This window comes from Ceratotherium simum, chromosome 1 (assembly GCF_057802395.1).
Source record: "Ceratotherium simum simum isolate JZ-2026a chromosome 1, ASM5780239v1, whole genome shotgun sequence".
NCBI classification, from domain to species: domain Eukaryota; kingdom Metazoa; phylum Chordata; class Mammalia; order Perissodactyla; family Rhinocerotidae; genus Ceratotherium; species Ceratotherium simum.
This window is the reverse complement of record NC_141900.1, coordinates 70,780,276-70,798,939: the sequence shown is the minus strand read 5'-3', so window position 1 is coordinate 70,798,939 and position 18,664 is coordinate 70,780,276. Positions and strand designations below refer to the sequence as shown.

Below are 18,664 nucleotides of genomic sequence, written 5' to 3'. Positions count from 1 at the left end.
TCTGATATTTTCTATTCTGGTCGCAACCCATTAAATTGATTCTATGACTCACTCATTGGTCATGACCTGTAATTTGAAAAATGCTGCTTTATTGCTGGAGGGAGGCTTGAAAGGGTGAACTGCTCAAATTGAGCTATTACTAAGGGAGTGGAGCATGTTAGCTTTTGATTCTGAAATTTTAAATGTGGGCTTGTCCTAAGGGCTTCAAGCAATAAGTCCAACACAAAAGATGAGGACGCCCATGGTCTAAGAAAACTCTTTTGCAGTTAGTGTGGTAGTGGGCCTTTGTTATTACCAGCACCTGGGGTGCTTGTTCATGAAGACTCCTGAGCCCCGTTCTAGATCTATAATGTTAGAGTCATTATCTAGGACCGTAGCATCTGCATTGTGACAAGCTTTATAAATACTCAAATTTGAGAACCGTTTCCTTACAGAGAGCCCCAACTCTTGGGTTAGGGCAAATTGTTGGGGGTTTGCCGGACATAGGAACTGCTTTTGGTTGAAAAATCCTGATTGCCTTGTTTTGTTAGGCTTTTGAATTCTAACTCCTAGTACTTTTTAAAAATACATACTTTTTATTCCCCATCTTATTGTCTGTCAAATCATTTATCATATGTTTGTGCTAGTTTTAGCTTATTTTATTATTTCTAATCTCTTATACTAATGGTTTTATCAATGTGTGGTATTTGTAATTTTTTATTTTTCTTGCTAGTTGTTTTTATTTCTTTTTCCTACTTTTCATTTCATATTATCTTTCTACTTTATTTTTAATTTTTACTTTTGTTTTGTTTGTTGTATTTTTAATTTTTAAATGTCTGTTCTATACTTTGTATCTTATCACTTCCCTTAATAAGTGTTTAATCATCTGTAAATTTTTTTTGTTTAGTTTAGCTTTTTTGCCAGCTAATTTTCTTTCTTTCTTCTTTTTTCTTTTTTTACAATATAAACCATCTTTTATTTCTATAGTTTTAAAAATGACCAACAGGAAGCACAAGAGTGTCAGCTGAGTGAATGGCCTATTCATTTATCATGGGAGACTTGTAGCTTTCTCCAGTAATGGCTCCTCAATGAATCACACCTCTCTCATTGATTTGTACAGTTTCCTCCCCACTTGACTCTGGCCGGGTGACTTGCTTTAGCCAGTGGGACATCAGCAGATGTTACTCAAGTAGAAGCTTGGTAAGCACTTGTGAACTGGGAACATGCAAGAAACTCAGGCTGTCCTCCTGGAGGAGACAGTGAAGGACAAATGAGGCATCTTGGCCAACAAGCCCTGATTAAATACCTGACATGTAAGGCCATCTTGGACTTTCCAACTGTTTGAGCCCCGGATGAGTGCAGCCACATGTATGACCTCAGGAGAGACCAGCAGAGGAACTGCCCAGCCGAGTTGAGCGCAAAGTGCAGAATGATGAGTGAATAAATAGTTGTTTTTTTAAGACATATAGTATTGGTTTGTTATGAATTAATAGGTAATGGAAACAAAAACTGATAATCTTAGTGAGGTGATGCCATAACAAAATCCTAAAATATGTGGCATTGGTTTTGGGACTAGTTGGCAGTTAGGAGCTGGAAAAATGGTGAGGGAATTGTTGGTAGAGGCTGGACAAAGGGCAAACAACTGTTAATGGAAGCTGGAAAGTTGGGGAGGAAACTGTTATTAGAGACTTGAATGGTGGTGACCCATGCTTTACAGTACTGACACAATTTAAAAAACTGTCACCTGTAGGAACTTGGAATATAGAAGATATACTTAATGAATTTATGGCTTTGGCTAAGGAGATTTCCAGGCAGAATATTGAAATTGTCAATTGACTTCTTATAGCTTTGTGTAAGGTTTGGGAAGAGAGAAAAGAACTTAAGGCAACAGTTAGAGGAAATACAGGGTGCCCAGGACTTTCTGTGTTTTAAAATAAAAGTTTCTCTTTCCCAGTTCCTAGCAGGCAAAAGATTCTTAAGGTAAGAAATGGCCTGGGATGAAGATCAAATCTGGACAGGAAGACTCTTAATTAAGACCTGAGAGAGATTTGAGATGTTACTTACTCTATCCTGTTAGCTAGACAAAAGAGATTATAAGATCATAAGAATCTTAAGGCTTTGTGACACAGTAGACTGACACTTCTAAAGTAGAGAAAGATCTAGTTTGAAAGGAGTTATGGACAGAGTTTTAGCGGGAATGGAACGAACCCCAGTAAGATCAATAGGAAGTCTACAAAGTTTTAAGGGAGTTGAATTGGCTTAGACTAAAAGGGATAGTGAGTTTAAAAAGAGACCTCTGTGCCCCAGCTTATTATGAACAGGAATACTTCTTTTTAAAAAGACATGATCTAGGAGCCCAAAACCCAGAGGGCAGAGCAACGAGCCATGGAGGACAATAGATTAGGAAACCATTCCAAAGATCAGAAATAGGTCCTAATAAAGGAACATTCCTGTCCCTGGGGTAGGAGACCCTGACAACATCTGCTGTTGGAATTCACACTTGCTATGGACAAGTGACTTCTTTGTTTCTCCTATTCCTTTTTTTAATTTATTATGTTTATCCTGTCCCTATCTTTCTATTGGATGTTTAGGGGACAGATAATTTGTCTTCTTAGTTTATAAGCCTCTGATTCAAGATAAGCTGCACTCAAGTTGCATCCTAGGATCTTCATCCACACTTGGACCTGACACATGTGGTGAGGTACTGGACTTTGATCCTTTTGCAAAAGTTGGAGGAGATTTTGGAGTTCTTGGGAAGGGTTGTATATATTTGCACATGGGAGGAATATGATTTATTGGATCCAGAAGGCAGGACTTTGGTATATTGTTACATTAATGTCCCTCCTCTCACCCCAACCCCCAAGAGTCGTGCCTCTTGGTTCCCAAGCTCTTATATAGTCCTCTCCTACCCTGACTCTTGGCTTGGCCATATGACTCCCTTCAGCCGGTGGAGTATCAGCAAACCATGCACACACAGGCTTGTTAGATGCTTGCACAGTGGAGCTTGTCCTCTGGGATCACTGCTGCCTCCATGACTGCAGCTGCCTGAGTGGTCTCAGGCCAGACTAGCTGACTAACAGCCTAGTTAAGCATAGCCTAAATTGCAGAGTCAAGAGCAAGTAAATGATTTTTAAGTTTCGGAGCTTCTTTTTTTATAGCAGTAGGTAAGTAATACAGGGACTATATGTTTTAGCCCCTTTGCGTCTGCCACAGTGCTTTTCAGTTTCTTTTGATGGACTGTTTCCTACACATTTGAACCGCTTAATTCTAATAGCTTTGATCTATGTAATTTAGGTGTCCTATGGACCAAAATTTATATTGATTTGTACTGTTAAAATGATGGCTGTTTTTTTTTTGTTTCGTCATAGAATGCGGCATCAAGGTCAACAATGAGGAGCTAAAGGATCTAAAATCCATGACTTCACCTTCACAGATTTGTTCACAGATATTGTACAAGTGAAGTGAATAGATTGCTACAATTTGTACCTGTTGGGGAATTTGGCCTCTTTGGAGTTATGTACATCTGAGGAAATTGTCCAAGCAGCCTCTTAAAAACTTTATTATATTTGTTGAACCACTTCCTTTCTGTTGCTACACATTTTTTATTTTTTAGACCAGGAGACACATCAGAGAGAAAAGTGGTTTCTTCTGGGCAATGGAGAAGGACCTAACAGTGAATATGAAAGCCTTATTCAATTCAGTTTTAAGAGGAAGTTAAAGATTTGTCAGTATATAGATGTATCCATGTAGCTGGCTTCTATTACGTATAGCAACCTGTCTTCTTTTTACTATGTAGAAATGTTTCTTTATATAAATTTTATATTTCATTAATTGTACGTGATCTGTTCCTAGTTATAGTGATCTGAATTAAGGGGATGCTTAAACGCTAAAGAACTTGTTAAAGAAGAAAACAAACTTAAAAAATATTTTAATAAAAGTATATAAAAATCATGGGCTGGCCCGTTGGCATAGTGGTTAAGTGCGCACGCTCTGCTTTGGCAGCCCGGGGTTCTCAGGTTCGGATCCCAGGCGCGCATGAATGTGTCACTTGTCAAGCCGTGCTGTGGCGATGTCCCATATAAAGTAGAGGAAGATGGGCACGAATGTTAGCCCAGGTCCAATCTTTCTCAGAACAAGAGGAGGATTGGCATCGGATGTTAGCTCAGGACTAATCTTCCTCACCAAAAAAAAAAAAAAAGAAAAAAATCAGATGCTTTTCCCCGTTAAAAAAAATTTCATTGCTTTGTACTAACTCTAAAGTATTGCATATTGATTGGAGAAAGCTTGGAAAATATAGAAAAATATGCAAAATAAAAATAATCTACACCACCTTCCAGAATTAGTTATTTTTAGGATGTTAGGATGTTAGGATGTATAATACTAATAGTTAAAAACTATCAAATGATCACTGTGTTCTAGGCATTATAGTATAGTATTCACTTGAAATATAATAATTTATTTAATATCCTCCACAACTTTATGATGAAGGTACTATTTATTACTAAACCATTTTACAGATGAAGAAACAGGAGCAGAGAGATTAATTTGTTGAAGATTACACAGATTTAAGCCCAGGCTTTTGACTTTAAAGTTTGCACTTCTAAACCATTGTAAATTCTTCTTATTCTTTTCTGCACAATTTTTCTTCTTTCTTCCCTCTCTTCCTTTTCCCTCTCTCTTCCTCCCTCCCTCCTTCCTTCTCTTCTTTTCTTCCTTCTCTAAATTCAATCACACCAATTTGTTTTTTCATTTATCACATTTTTACCTAATTTATTTTGCCAAACATATCCAAATATCCTTAAATATTTTTCTGCAATGTGATTTTTAATGGCTTTTAGTATCCATATACTATATAGTTTAACCATTGCTAATTTGTTTCCTATTATTGGTATTTAGCTTGGCTCAGTCATTCACCTCTTATAAATAATATGTGATGAACATCTTTGTACATACATCTTTGCACATCGTTTTGATTATTTCTTTAGGATAACTTTTTAAATATGACATTTCCAGGTGTAAGGGTAGGACTACTTTAAAGACTTTAGATCTATTTTGGCAAATTACCTTTCAGATAGTTTGTAAAGATTTTTATTTGTACAAGCAATATGTGAGAGTGCCTATAAAACTTTGGTGTGTCACTCTATAGTACATAGGAAATACAATTAAAGATTAGGAGAATGAAACATTAGCAACTCAATATACCTCCAAGTTAAATTAATATGGTTTACATCCATTTTAAAATTTTGTTAATATAGCTTTAAAAGGGTTGCTTTTTAAAGAAAATTAAGAAATTTAGTATCTACAGAAATACAAGGTATTTTTATGTGAATAAAATGTCATGCAGAAATATCAAAATGAGGGGGAAAATATTCACCTCAATTTTAAGTGGAGAATGCTGAAGAACCGTAAGTCTGTAAACAAGGGGATGAGATTAGAACAAAATTATTTTTTAAGAAGGCTCTTAAATCTCAAATTAAAATGTGATTAGATCCATATCTGGATTTTCCCGGGTGAAGAATACCATTGCCTAGCACAATGCCTGCCAGAGTTGGAATTCAGTAGTTTTTCAATGGTGAAGGAACGAATGAGTGAAAGAAAGCATGAATGAATTTTTATAGCTTCACATCCTTAATGGAGGCGTACTTTTTTTCTGTTGTCCTTTAATTTGGACGTGTGAAGAATGTATCTCTGTTCCAGCTCATGTGGAAACTGTCCAAAGTCTACACATGTGAGCAGAGAGAGGCTGCCAGGGCTGTCTGGTTAAGGTGGAGTGACCAGTCTAGACCAGAGCTCTAAAGTGACTCTGTGAAGAGGAGTTTCTAATGGGAACTTCATGATATCGCCAGATGCTGCTGTTGGGGAACCTCTGGAAGCTGGAGCAGACGTGAAGAGCCCATTATTCTATCCTTGTTAATATAAGTGCAAGATGTAACTGGGACTTAATAAGTATAAATTTTCTGAGATGCTTTACTATTTGGATTTTTTCCTTTTAGCACTCAAGTATAATGTATGTGTGACTCTAGGTTTTAATCACCTTGCCAGGTTAAGGGCCCTAAGGTGAAAAGTTTGAATAATTTTTGAATTAGATGGATGGTCATTGTAGGGGGTCAAGTATTAAGGGATATAGGTAATAAGTACTCTTTACCTGAAAGGAATGCTCCATTTCTAACTTAAAGCTTTGTGCAGATGTGGGTACAATTATAGGTCATTTTATTACGCACACCTAGTGAGACAAATCCAAGGATTCTAGAAGCCATGCAAACAGTAGAGACCCCTGAATAGTGAGAGAAGGTACCTGGCATTTTAGATGATTTTATCCACATTCTTTCAAAAGTGTGATATCTAATAATAATAATTATTCTATAATTTGAATATATATTTATTTTAGCTGTACTTTGTGTTTCCTGGCTGGTGCTGCAGTGTTAAGTTAAAAACAAACAGTACTACTTCAGTTTCTTCTCTTACTTTTTAACTATTTCTCCCTGATCATTTCTTTAAATTAATGATTCTTCAAAAGAAGTCTGAGGGCTACTGGTGGTTCCTCATGACTGCTACTGGGGACCATCTCACTGGAAAGCACACAATTTAATATTTCAACATTTAGATTTTGTATAGCCAAGGTGGGTGGAGCTCTTTATGGGCTTGAAAAGGTTGAAAGCACTGCTCCCAGAGAAGTGAGGTTAAAACCAGGCTTTGTTGGCAGACTATCAGTAGTGAATTATAGGCTGTGAACTTTTTTTTAATTAAAAAATGAATAAGAAATTTATAGAAAAAAACCAAACCAGAATAATATCACTTACTGATTGATGGCTGTGGCTAAATCTTTCAAGGTAAGAAATCTATCATGTCTCTGTTTAATTCTCTAGGGGAGTTTTATTTTCCTAAACCAAGACATAAATTCCCCCAAAACTGTCATATGATTTGAACTTAGACACAAGCTGAGAATTTAGGCTACCTTGACAGTATTTGTTTGTAGGAAGAATAAAAATCCTTCAGCATAGTCTTTGATCAGAGATAGCATTAAAACCCAACTTTTATGTTGTATTTGTTTCAAAAGCAGGTTTGATATCTGCTGTTTCTACCTTCAGCATAATTTGTTAACATCTTTTTAAATCTGCTGACTTATATTGTCTTTCTTAGAGTGAACAACATAGTACTTAGGTCAGAACAAAACATACAATAACCTCTTTTTAATGTAACAAAATTTTCCAAAAGGAAAATCATAATTTTATCAACTGGAGCTAAAAACTTAGATTTTTAATGTATATGTTTTTATATGTGTACACATATGTGTGTATTTTTTAAAAATGAAAGTTTAAAACATATTGGGTGTAATGTTTTTATAGAAGATATTTATAACTAAATAATTGTGCACATTAAATTTTGGGGGGATTAATTCCTAGAGGTAGAACAATTGAGATCCACAATAAAAGTATGCTTACTTTACTTGCTTAAAAGACATGAAGAAACAATCCACCAAGAATTTAGAAATGAGGGGTAGAATTTTCAGCTTGAAGACTTTCAGTTTAGTATTTAAAAGGAAAACAGGTCAGGGCAATATGTAAAAGCTTAATGTTATCTTGAATCTTGTGATAGAATACTGTACTTGATTTTGCTTCCTTTTGCTCTCTTGTTGCTATCATCATCATCATCATCTTATTTGTTGACTTTACTCTGTATCAAGGACTGTGTTAAGAACGTTTTGTGGGTCCTCTCATTTAATTCTCATAGCAACCCTCTGAGGTAGGTGGTACTGCAATCTCCATTTTATAGATGTGGAAATAAGGCTTAGAAAGGTTAAATAATTTGTTTAAGGTAATCTGGTTAGTAAGGAAATAGAGCCAAGATTTGAACACGGTTTTCTGTCTTTAGAGCAAGGGCTGTCCAAAAGACTTCTCTAAGTTTTTTGATTTTTAACCTTAGTGTTCCATGGTAGAAGTTAAGGAATAAATCTAGTGTGAAGATGCGAGTCATTGAAGAAAAGATGGGCAGAGCAGCTGTCAGGCTTGTTTTCTTCTTTTTTGGTAAACCCAATGATCATCAGTGTTTTTCCCCTTAATAGTTGAAATCTCCTTGAGTAATGGCAAGAACATCCGACACAGTCGCACATTTCGAGATACAGGTGGAAACTCCTAGATTAAATATTCTCTGAGGTTTCTTACTTCAAAAAGCTTTATTATTTTAAGTTGCTTATAATTTTGATATAGTCTCTGGGAATCTAGGATTTAAAGTATTAACAACATGCCAAGAACATATAGACTCTCTGGGTACATCAGATTCCTAAAGTTTGTGACTTTTAATTTAGATTTCATGTGTATAACTTTTTTGATTTGAAAAGATTGCTTGCTCTGTCTGCAGCATAAACTGCCATTCCCACAAGGGAAAGCAAGATATAAGATTTCCAAATTATAACATGGTTTGCTAATTTTTCTAAAGTAGCATTATCCAAATGAGTTTTTCTTCATTTTTCATATAAATTTTTCATTTTGAAGTTAGCACATTATTTTTCTTTTCAAAAGTCATTTTAGAAAGCTCAGGAAGTAAAGTGTTTTTTCTTTTTAATGCATTTTTTAATTGAAGTTCAAAGAACTATGTTCTTCAAAAAGCACTGTTTTATAGTGCTAGAGAACAGTTTCCCAATTTAAGAAAGTTTTCCTTTATGATGAGTGTTGTTCATATTCATAAGTGTTATTTATATTCATAAATGAACAGTAAAGAAAATAATTTTATTCTGTTGTGATTAGCATTATTTCATTATGGAGACTAATAAAGCACTGTTAAACTTTATTTCTAATGCTTAAATTACCTAACTTGATGTGACACGAAAAATTTCTTACTATCCTTACCCAGAATATGTTTTCATTGAAAGACATGTATACATTGTTTAGATAATATATATTGCTTAGGAACCATCTTATTTAAATATACTTTAAAAACCTATAATCTTTTAACTTTAAAATATAGAAATACTATTTTCCAGCCACTGTTCTGGGCATACAAAAATGGATACGACCTGGTTTCTGCAGTTGAGTGCAAGAGCCATATGTGTGGGCAGATACCTATAACAAGGTTTTAAGAACTATTATGGAAGTTTACCTAAATTGCTAAGGGAGCACAGATGGGGGAATATTTAATTTAACCTTGTGGAGGAACGGAAAGCTAAAAGAAAATTCTATTGATTCCTTTATAAAGTCAAACAAGGTCTTCCAGGTGTTGACTGATGATTCTAATATTTTACTGTTTGAAATTAGACATGCTTCTCCTGGGATTTTTTTCCCTGGCATAAATCTTTTGTTTACAACGCATTACCATTTGGTTCCAACAATTAGCGTTAGAAAAGTTGTAGATGAGTGATTCTGTAAGGGAAAGATGAATCCAACTGTCAAGATTTGAGTCTATGGGGATTCTTCTGTCCCCAGCCATGGAGCATCAGGATGTAATTTCCTAATTTCCACGAGGGAACTGCAGTTTGGTTTTGCTTTGTTTGTTTGTTTTTAAGGCTTCACAGATAAGTCACCATCTGAATTGGGCTTTGAAAGATAAGTAGAATTTTCCAAGTAGGGAAAAGACATTTTGGGGCAAAGGGAAAGTCTGAGGATGGGAGACTCAAAGAGAGAGTTAGAAATTGAGGATGCCTCGAGCCTTATAGTCTGGAGGATAGGGTGAATGGTAATACTGTTAATTAAGGAGGGGAATATAGAAGTATAATTGGGGCTAGTGGGATATGATCTCTGTTTTGGCCATGTTAATTTGGGGAGTCTTTGAGAATTTCATTAATTGATTTTTTTGTTTCTTTCCACTAAAAATTATTAATCACCTTACGTGCTCAGGCGTCAAGAATACAGACATAAGAAATAATCTCTTCTCAAAATGCTTACAGACTCTTGGAGAGAGAGACAAGTTGATAATTATAATACAGTTTTGAATATGCTGTGATAGACATAATCACAAATTGTGATGGAGAATTTGGGAGTTTTAATCACCTAATGAGTCTGAGGATGGGAATGAGGAGAAGGAGAGATGAAGAGTGTTAGGAAAGAATTCCTGTGAGACTGCCCTGTGGGATTCAAGTGTTGTTTTGAAGCATGAGTTAACCAGATGGCAGGAAGGTGGGAAGAGGGGGAAACATGCCAGGCAGAAATATTTGCTTACATGATGCTTGGAAGTGTGAGTAAATAACCTGTGTATAGGGCACTGCTTGTGGTTGAGTTTAACTTGTAGGAACTAGGTAGTGGGGATTGATAGTGTCCTGCAAATCGTGTGTCTTGATTTTCATCTTGAAGACAGTCATGTTGGTAGTGTTGGGAAGCTAGTGAAGGATTTTAAGTAGGGGAATGACGTGATAAGATGAGATGCCCAGCAACCAGTTAGAACATGTGCTAGAATCTCAGAAGAGCATTTGGTGTTGGAGAATAAATTTAACTAGGAGTTACAATAATGGGTAAAAAGTGCTACCTGTCTGCTTGTGGAGCCAGACAGGTAGACCACCATTATGTTACAGTATGCTAAGTGCTGTAGTATGAAGTGCTATGGACTGAGTTTAGAGAAGGAGGAAGTAACTTGGGACTATGCATTTAGGAGTCATCGGTATATGGGTGGTTTTTGCAACTGAGAATATTAATAAGATTTTCTAGGGAAAGAATTTAAAGACAGAGATGAAAGAACTAAAAGTAGAATTCTGTAAAAAAGCAAACTTTATGGAATAATTGTTGAAGAAGAATCATCTAAAACTATGATTTTAGCGCTGTGGATTGCAACTTATTAGTAGGTTGCAAAATCAATATAGTAGATGTGCAATTAATATTGTTGTTTATAGACAGAATTTTAAAAACATGGATTAGGAGAGAACAGAAACTATTAGGATGTATGTAGTAAAAATTATTATTTTGTGTAATTTTGTTCAGATATGTATTTATCATGTGTGTACTGGATGCAGTGTAAAATGCATTTTTTATTACGGGTTGTGGTCATAAACTTTTGAAAAACACCAATAAAAGAGAGTAAAGAAGAATAGTCAGAAATAATTAAATCACTGTTATTCTTCGCTATTCTGATGGCAAAGTAAAGAAGTGAACTCAATGAAAGTGCAATGGGAAGGAGGTTTTCTCTTTATAGTTCAAATGGTCTCCCCAGACCACCTTTACTGCATCAGTTATATAGGAGGAAAAATACAAAGAAATAAGGGAAAAGGACTTGCAAGATAGTTAACTCAAAGATGGAGAGAAAGAGGGAGATAGAACGAGAGAATATGAATGAGAAATATGAATGAGAGAGAACGAACCCCTATGGAAGCCTAACTTTTAGTCTCACCTTACTATGTGATGGCAAAAACTCCATTCCCTTGCACCGTGGCCCAGCGAAGCCCCTTGGATTTATCCCACCATATCAACTCTGTTCCTCATTAGGGATAGAGCAAGAGGAAAAACCTGGGGAAAGGGTACAAAACTCCCCATAATTAAAATTGTGATATAGTAATATTAGTAAGTTATCGAGAGCTTAACTTTGAGTCAAGAACTATTGTAAACCCTTTAAATAATTGATCTCATCAAGTGAGTTAATATTTGTAAAGTCCTTATGACAGTGTCTTGCACATGGTAAGCACTCAGTATGTCTGGCTATTGTTATTAGAACAGTACACTTGGTAAGTTTTGGCTGTTATTGTTATTTAATTATTAATTAGGTAACAGTTGCTGATTATCATAATTTTACTAGTAAGGAAATTGAAACATAATAAAGTTAAGTAACTTGCTCAAATCATGTAGCTAGAAAGAAATGAAATCATTCGTTCTGAGTTGGAGGTGAGAGATTGACTAGTGTAGATGCATGGTGAAGATTGATGCTTGAAATGTGATGATAGTAGAGAGAAGAGAAAAGATGAGCCATAAATGAAAGACATTATAAGGAAAAAAACCCCTTTAGCTTGGTGACTGGTTAAAGTAAAACGATAACTAAGAATTTAAGCTGGTTGACTGGGAAAATGCTCAATAGGATGTAGGAATATAAGGAAGAAAACTTTTTTTGGTAGGAAAGGATGACAAATTCCATTTAATCATGTTGACTTTTATGTCAGATAGTCAAGTGAAATGATTAGCAGCGAATTAAAAACTAAAAATAGAGATTTTTAGGTATTATCATATAAAGGAGTTGGTAGAAGCTGGGTTGTTTGAGCTCTCCAAGGATAACCAATATTTTTTGGCCACAAAAAATGTAGGTGGTCAAAAATGAGGTCGTGATAATAGCCCCCACATAACATTTCCACAGCTTTGCCCACATCTGCTTTGTAGAAAGTCTACAAATAATTCCAGGAATCTTTTAAAAAGACTGTCACTGCTGCTCCAGGGCCTGGCTGTTGTCTGGCATCCACTGTTTTCCTCGCACCTGCCCTGGTTGCTGTAGTTATGTCTCTTCTCGTTGCCACCATCAGTGAAGGCGGAGAGCCTCAGTTGTGGTGGGGCACCTTTCCTGTCACCACAGAAATTGCTGTTTCCCCTTATGACGTTCTTAGAGACCCAGTAGAGTCAATGGTGAAAAAGCTCTCCTAGTTTTTCTCATTCTTGTGTCACCACTCTCACCTCAGGTCTCAGACGTGTTATCCATTGGCTTTTCTGCACCCTTGTCGAAGTGACAGGTATACTGGCTTCATGGTTCCTCAATCAGATTTTTGTGCCTACGTGGTTCCTGACCTTCAGATGAATTCTTACACAAAATGTTTCTCAGTTCTTGCCCCATCAATCCTCAGGCATATCTAGACTTGTCTGAATTTTAGGGTGAAGGCCACTTCTTAGGCTTAAACTGGGACCAGGAGACTTGATGCATGCTCTCTCCAGACAAGAGAGGTCAAGATGGGAAATCCCCACATTTTCCGTGATTGCCCCATCACTTATTTCTTTTATTCCCTTCACTTCTTCATATGGGTATTTTCCTGGTTGATTTGAGATTGTGTCTTCTTTTCACTCACATCTTCCTAATGTCTTCTTATTTTTATGTTTTATTTTTTAATTTTTATTGTGGTAACATTGGTTCTAACATTATATAAATTTCAGGTCTACATCATTTTACTTCTATTTCTGCATAGATTACATCATGTTCACCACCCAAAGACTAATTATAATCCATCACCACACACATGTGCCTAATCATCCCTTTCGCCTTCTTCTCTACCCCCTTCCCCTCTGGTAACCATCAATCCAATCTCTGTCTCTACGTGTTTGTTTGTTGTTGTTTTTATCTTATACTTATAAGTGAGATCATACGGTACTTGACCTTCTCCTCTGACTTATTTCACATAGCATAATACCCTCAATGTCCAACCATGTTGTCACAAATGGCTGGATTTCATCGTTTCTTATGGCTGAGTAGTATTCCATTGTGTATGTGTACACATCTTCTTTATCCATTTGTCCGTTGATGGGCACTTAGGTTGCTTCCAAGTCTTGGTTGTTGTGAATAATGCTGCAATGAACACGGGGTGCATGTATCTTTATGCACGCGTGTTTTCATGTTCTTTGGATAAACACCCAGCAGTGGAATAGCTGGCTCATATGGTAGTTCTATTCTTAATTTTTTGAGGAATCTCCATACTGTTTTCCATAGTGGCTGCACCAGTTTGCACTCCCACCAGCAGTGTATGAGAGTTCCCTTCTCTCCACATCCTCTCCAACAGTTGTTTCTTGTCTTGTTAATTATAGCCATTCTGACGGGAGTGTGGTGATATCTCATTATAGTTTTGATTTGTATTTCCCTGGTGGTTAATGATGTTGAACATCTTTTCATGTGTCTGTTGGCCATCTGTATATCTTCTTTGGAGAAATATCTGTTCATGTCTTTTGCCCATTTTTTAATTGGGTTTTAGTTTTTTTGTTGTTGAGATGCATGATTTCTTTATATATTTTGGATATTAACCCCTTATCAGACATATGGTTTGCAAATATCTTCTCCCAATTGTTAAGTTGTCTTTTCATTTTATTGATGGTTTCCTTTGCTGTGCAGAAGCTTTTTAGTTTTATGTAGTCCTATGTGTTTATTTATTCTACTATTTCCCTTGCCTGGTCAGACATGGTACTTGAAAATATGTTGCTAAGACCGATGTCAAAGAGCATACTGCCCATGTTTTCTTCTAGAAGTTTCAAGGTTTCAGGTCTTACATTCAAGTCTTTAATCCATTTTGAGTTAATTTTTGTATATGGTATAAGATAATGGTCTACTTTCATTTTTTCACATGTGGCTGTCCAGTTTTCCCAGCACCATTTATTGAAGAGGCTTTCCTTTCTCTACGGATGTTCTTCCCTCCCTTGTCGAAAAGTAGCTGTCCATAGATATGTGGGTTCATTTCTGGGTTCTTGATTCTGTGCCATTGATCTGTGTGTCTGTTTTTGTGCCAGTACCATGCTGTTTTGGTTACTGTAGCTTTGTAATATGTTTTGAAATCAGGGAATGTGATACCTCCAGCTTTGTTCTTTTTTCTCAGGATTTCTTTGGCTATTTGGGGTCTTTTGTTGTTTCATATAAATTTTAGGATTCTTTCTTCTATTTCTGTGAAAAGTGTTGTTGGAACTTTGATAGGGATTGCATTGAATCTATAGATTGCTTTAGGAAGTATGGACATTTTAATTATGTTAATTCTTCCAATCCAAGAGCACGGAATATCTTTCCATTTCTTTGTGTCTTCTTCAATTTCTTTCAACACTGTTTTATGGTTTTCATTATACAGGTCTTTCACCTCTTTGGTTAAGTTTATTCCTAGGTATTTTATTCTTTTTTGTTGCAACCGTAAATGGGATTGTATTCTTAATTTCTCTTTCTGCTGCTTTGTTGTTAGTGTGTAGAAATGCAACTGATTTTTGTATGTTGATTTTGTATCCTGCAACTTTACTGTATTCATTTATTATTTCTAAAAGTTTTTTGCTGGATTCTTTAGGGTTTTCTATATATAAAATCATGTCACCTGCAAATAGTTACAGTTTCACTTCTTCCTTTCTAATTTGGATCCCTTTTATTTCTTTTTCTTGCCTGATTTCTCCAGCCAGGACGTCCAATACTATTTTAAATAGGAGTGGTGAAAGTGGACATCCTTGTCTGGTTCCTGTTCTTAGAGGGATAACTGTCAGTTTTTCACCATTGAGGATGATATTAGCTGTGAGTTTGTCATATATGGCCTTTATTATGTTGAGGTACTTTCCTTCTGTACCCATTTTATTCAGAGTTTTTATCGTAAATCGATGCTGGATCTTGTCAAATGCTTTCTCTGCATCTATTGAGATGATAATGTGATTTTTATTCTTCATTTTGTTAATGTGGTGTATCACGTTGATTGATTTGCAGATGTTGAACCATCCCTGCATCCCTGGGATAAATCCCACTTGATCATGGTGAATGATCTTTTTAATGTATTGTTGTATTCGATTTGCTAGTCCTAATGTCTTTTTAATCTTTCTTAAAGTTTTCCATACCTCTTTAGTGGAGTTTAATAAAGATTTGAATACCTAGCACATTTTCTTTTCAAATAAGTATTGGTAATTTATTTTTTTTCTGGTTCACCTGTGAAGAATCCCAATGAGCCTTTTTGAAAACTCATCATTTGCAGGTACTTTAGAATAGCAATTTATTGAAAGCTACTATATTAGAAATGTTTTATTGCCCTGCACTATAGCTATGAAGTGCAAGGAACCGTGAAGATTGAAAAATACAAATGATAGATGTGTCTCTTTCTCCTTGTTTTTTAGCCTTCTTTGAATCCTGGGGGAAGCCAATCATCTGATGTGGTGCTTTTGAATCACTGGAAAGTGAGGAATTTTGAAGTACAGCGTGGTGACATTGTGTCATTGGTGTAAGTAAATCAGAAACATACTATATTTGTATATAAAATTACTTATAATTATCTGATTTAACTGATAATCCACTGTTGATGCATATTCTCCATTACTAAATTAATGGGTACATTTAAAATATAATGCATTTTTTAAAATCAGTTTTGAAATGTAACAATACTATGAAAAAGGATTTTTAAAATATATAAAATATATCAGTTAACTGACATACTTGGATTTGGTAAAATGTGTTTAATCAAATGTTGATTAGGAATTATTATATTGATGACCCAGAGTACATGCATTTGGTATTATTTTTGATTGTTTTGAAATTTTGCATCTTGGAAGCAACTTTTATGTTACTCTTGTATTTTCATAGTTTTTGGAGCTACTAGAAAAATTTTCTAGAAGTTGATAATTATGACATGAAATTCAGTGATATTTATATATATCAGGAATTTTAACTGAAAAAAAGGAAGTTTGGAAGACTAGTAGACTGGAGGCTTTTGTTTGGGACCAAAAGGTGGCACTGTTTCTCTGTCAAAATATTACGAGTGCTCAGGAACAAAAATTTCATTCTGGTTTTAATGTAGAAAGGAATGTCAAAGCATGCATAACTGACACAATGATATAATACATAGTTCTAGTACATGCTTGAGTGGTTTAGATTTGAGATTTTTTTGTTTGTTTTAAAAGTAAATTCACACTGAGAAGACTGCAACAGAGTTTGCTTAATTTCTTCTGGTTTCAGCTACTTATAAAAATGTTTTAATATGATTCCCTGTTATGCCAGTTAATGCACTGGGGTAGCAATTAACGTATCAGTGTTACTGTCATTTGTTTTAACAATAGTAAAATCCTACTGTTTGGTGAAGACTTCCAATTTATATTTTTGATCTTTGAATTGGAATGATTGTTTCTTATTGGATGATAATTTATAATTGTTTGGTCAAAAGCAAAACATTATCTACTTGTTCATACTTATTTGTATGTACTTTGTGGAAATAAATATTTTATAAATGTATCTTTGTCAAGCCTATTCAACCAGGATTCATTTGAAAACATATTAACTAAATCTGGTTAGTAACTAATGAAATAAATAAATGTGAGTAGAGTTTTGTATGGCAGACATCCAAGGATGGGGATTAAATGCTTCTCATGTTCTTGAGTGCTTTCTTTAATATTAACCTACTCTTTGGAGTATACTTTTATTTTGTCATTCAGAGTACTGTTTTTACAACCTCCTTAATGACCTTTTCCATGCTGGGTTAGCCTGTCGTGTGCTCATTATTCTTTTGCCTTTGATTTGACAAGGTTGTATCCTCATTTAGTCTGTGATGGAGAGGATATCTACCCAAGTGAAAGAGGTCACCCTATAAGCAGACAATTGTGCAGTATTTTTTTTTTTTCCGTTAGAAACATGCTGACTATCTCTAAGCAAGTGAATTTGAATAGGTAATTGGAAAAAAAAAGGCTCCTTGAAATTCAGGGTTGCATGGGTCCATGAAAGTGCCCTAACATATCATGGACTGAAAGAGAACACTATTCTTTTATGGAAATCTTAAAGTGATTTATATTTATTATATAAATTATTTTCAAAAACAGTATATTCAAATTGTATTGATATAATAAATTATAGCTACTTCGGTTGAACTGTATTTTTAATGAGCTAATTATGTGCTATATCTCTGTCATGTACAGATAAGACAAATTTTCTTTTATAATGCTTGTTGCTAGCAGGAGCCATTTACATAAAAAATGCTTGGTGATTGATATTATATTATTTAACAACAAATAATCATTAAACAATAATTGTTGCCTCTTTTTAGAAAGAAACAAAAAGTCTTATATTAAATTCTTCTTTGGTATGATCTAATACTATATAAAAGACACTGTTCAAAGTATCTTTTTTAGTTTTATGAGCAAAAATGCTTTCTAGACACACGACCTTATATTTTTATACATTTTATAGACTGTTTTATTTGAAAAGAGTGATGTTGGTTTGATTAATATTCATTAATATACATTTAATTTGTGTTAAACAACACTGAATATTTGCTTTTCTTATAAAATGCATCAGTCTGGTTTTAACTTAGGTGGTAATTGTCATTACTACATCAGAACATCCTATCTATTTAAGAAATGTGTGACTAATACAGAAATGCATGATTAAATGTTGAATTTAAAGCTAAATATGAAATGTAGTTTGTCATTTTATTTATAAATTGATATTTATAACACATTTCATTGATACATAAGTAATCGATGGAAACAAGGTAGTATGATAATTTATATTTTAAAAAATCCTGGGATTGGGGCCGGCCCCGTGGCACAAGTGGTTAAGTGCACGTGCTCCAATGCGGCGGCCTGGGGTTCGCTCGTTCGGATCCCGGGCACGCACCGATGCACCGCTTGGCAAGCCATGCTGTGGCAGCATCCTATATAAAGTGGAGATGGGCATGGATGTTAGCCCAGGGCCAGTCTTCCTCAGGAAAAAAAAAAAAAAGAGGAGGATTGGCAGATGTTAGCACATCTGATCTTCACACAAAAAAAATCCTGGGACAGAATATTATGTATTCACAGTATGTAGAAATATCGCATTTCTATTATAATATTATATGCATTTCTGGAAAACTTTGAAGTTTGCAAATTCATACTTAAATTAGTAGGGCTTATGCAACTTTGTAACCAGAGCACTAATGAAAACAATAACCATTCCAATAAAAGTGCTAGCGCACTTTAAAAGACACATGAAATTTCTAATAAACATTGCAGTAAATGTAGGGTTTTACTTAAAACAAAAAAGATGAAGGTAGCTTGGTGGAAGGCGATATAAGGAAGTGTTGAGGTTATCTATATATACAAGGGCAGAGGGACAT

General features: G+C 35.1%; 1 protein-coding gene across 2 annotated transcripts in view; it reads left to right on the top strand.

Annotated features, from left to right (window-relative positions):
- IMMP2L (inner mitochondrial membrane peptidase subunit 2) overlaps positions 1-18,664 on the top strand; it is an 848,864-nt gene that overhangs the window by 52,221 nt on the left and 777,979 nt on the right. For both annotated transcript variants that reach the window (XM_087429666.1, XM_004418815.3), the window contains exon 3: positions 15,702-15,805. In XM_087429666.1, the coding sequence (XP_087285792.1) occupies positions 15,702-15,805 (104 nt within the window). The remainder of the gene's footprint in view (positions 1-15,701; positions 15,806-18,664) is intronic.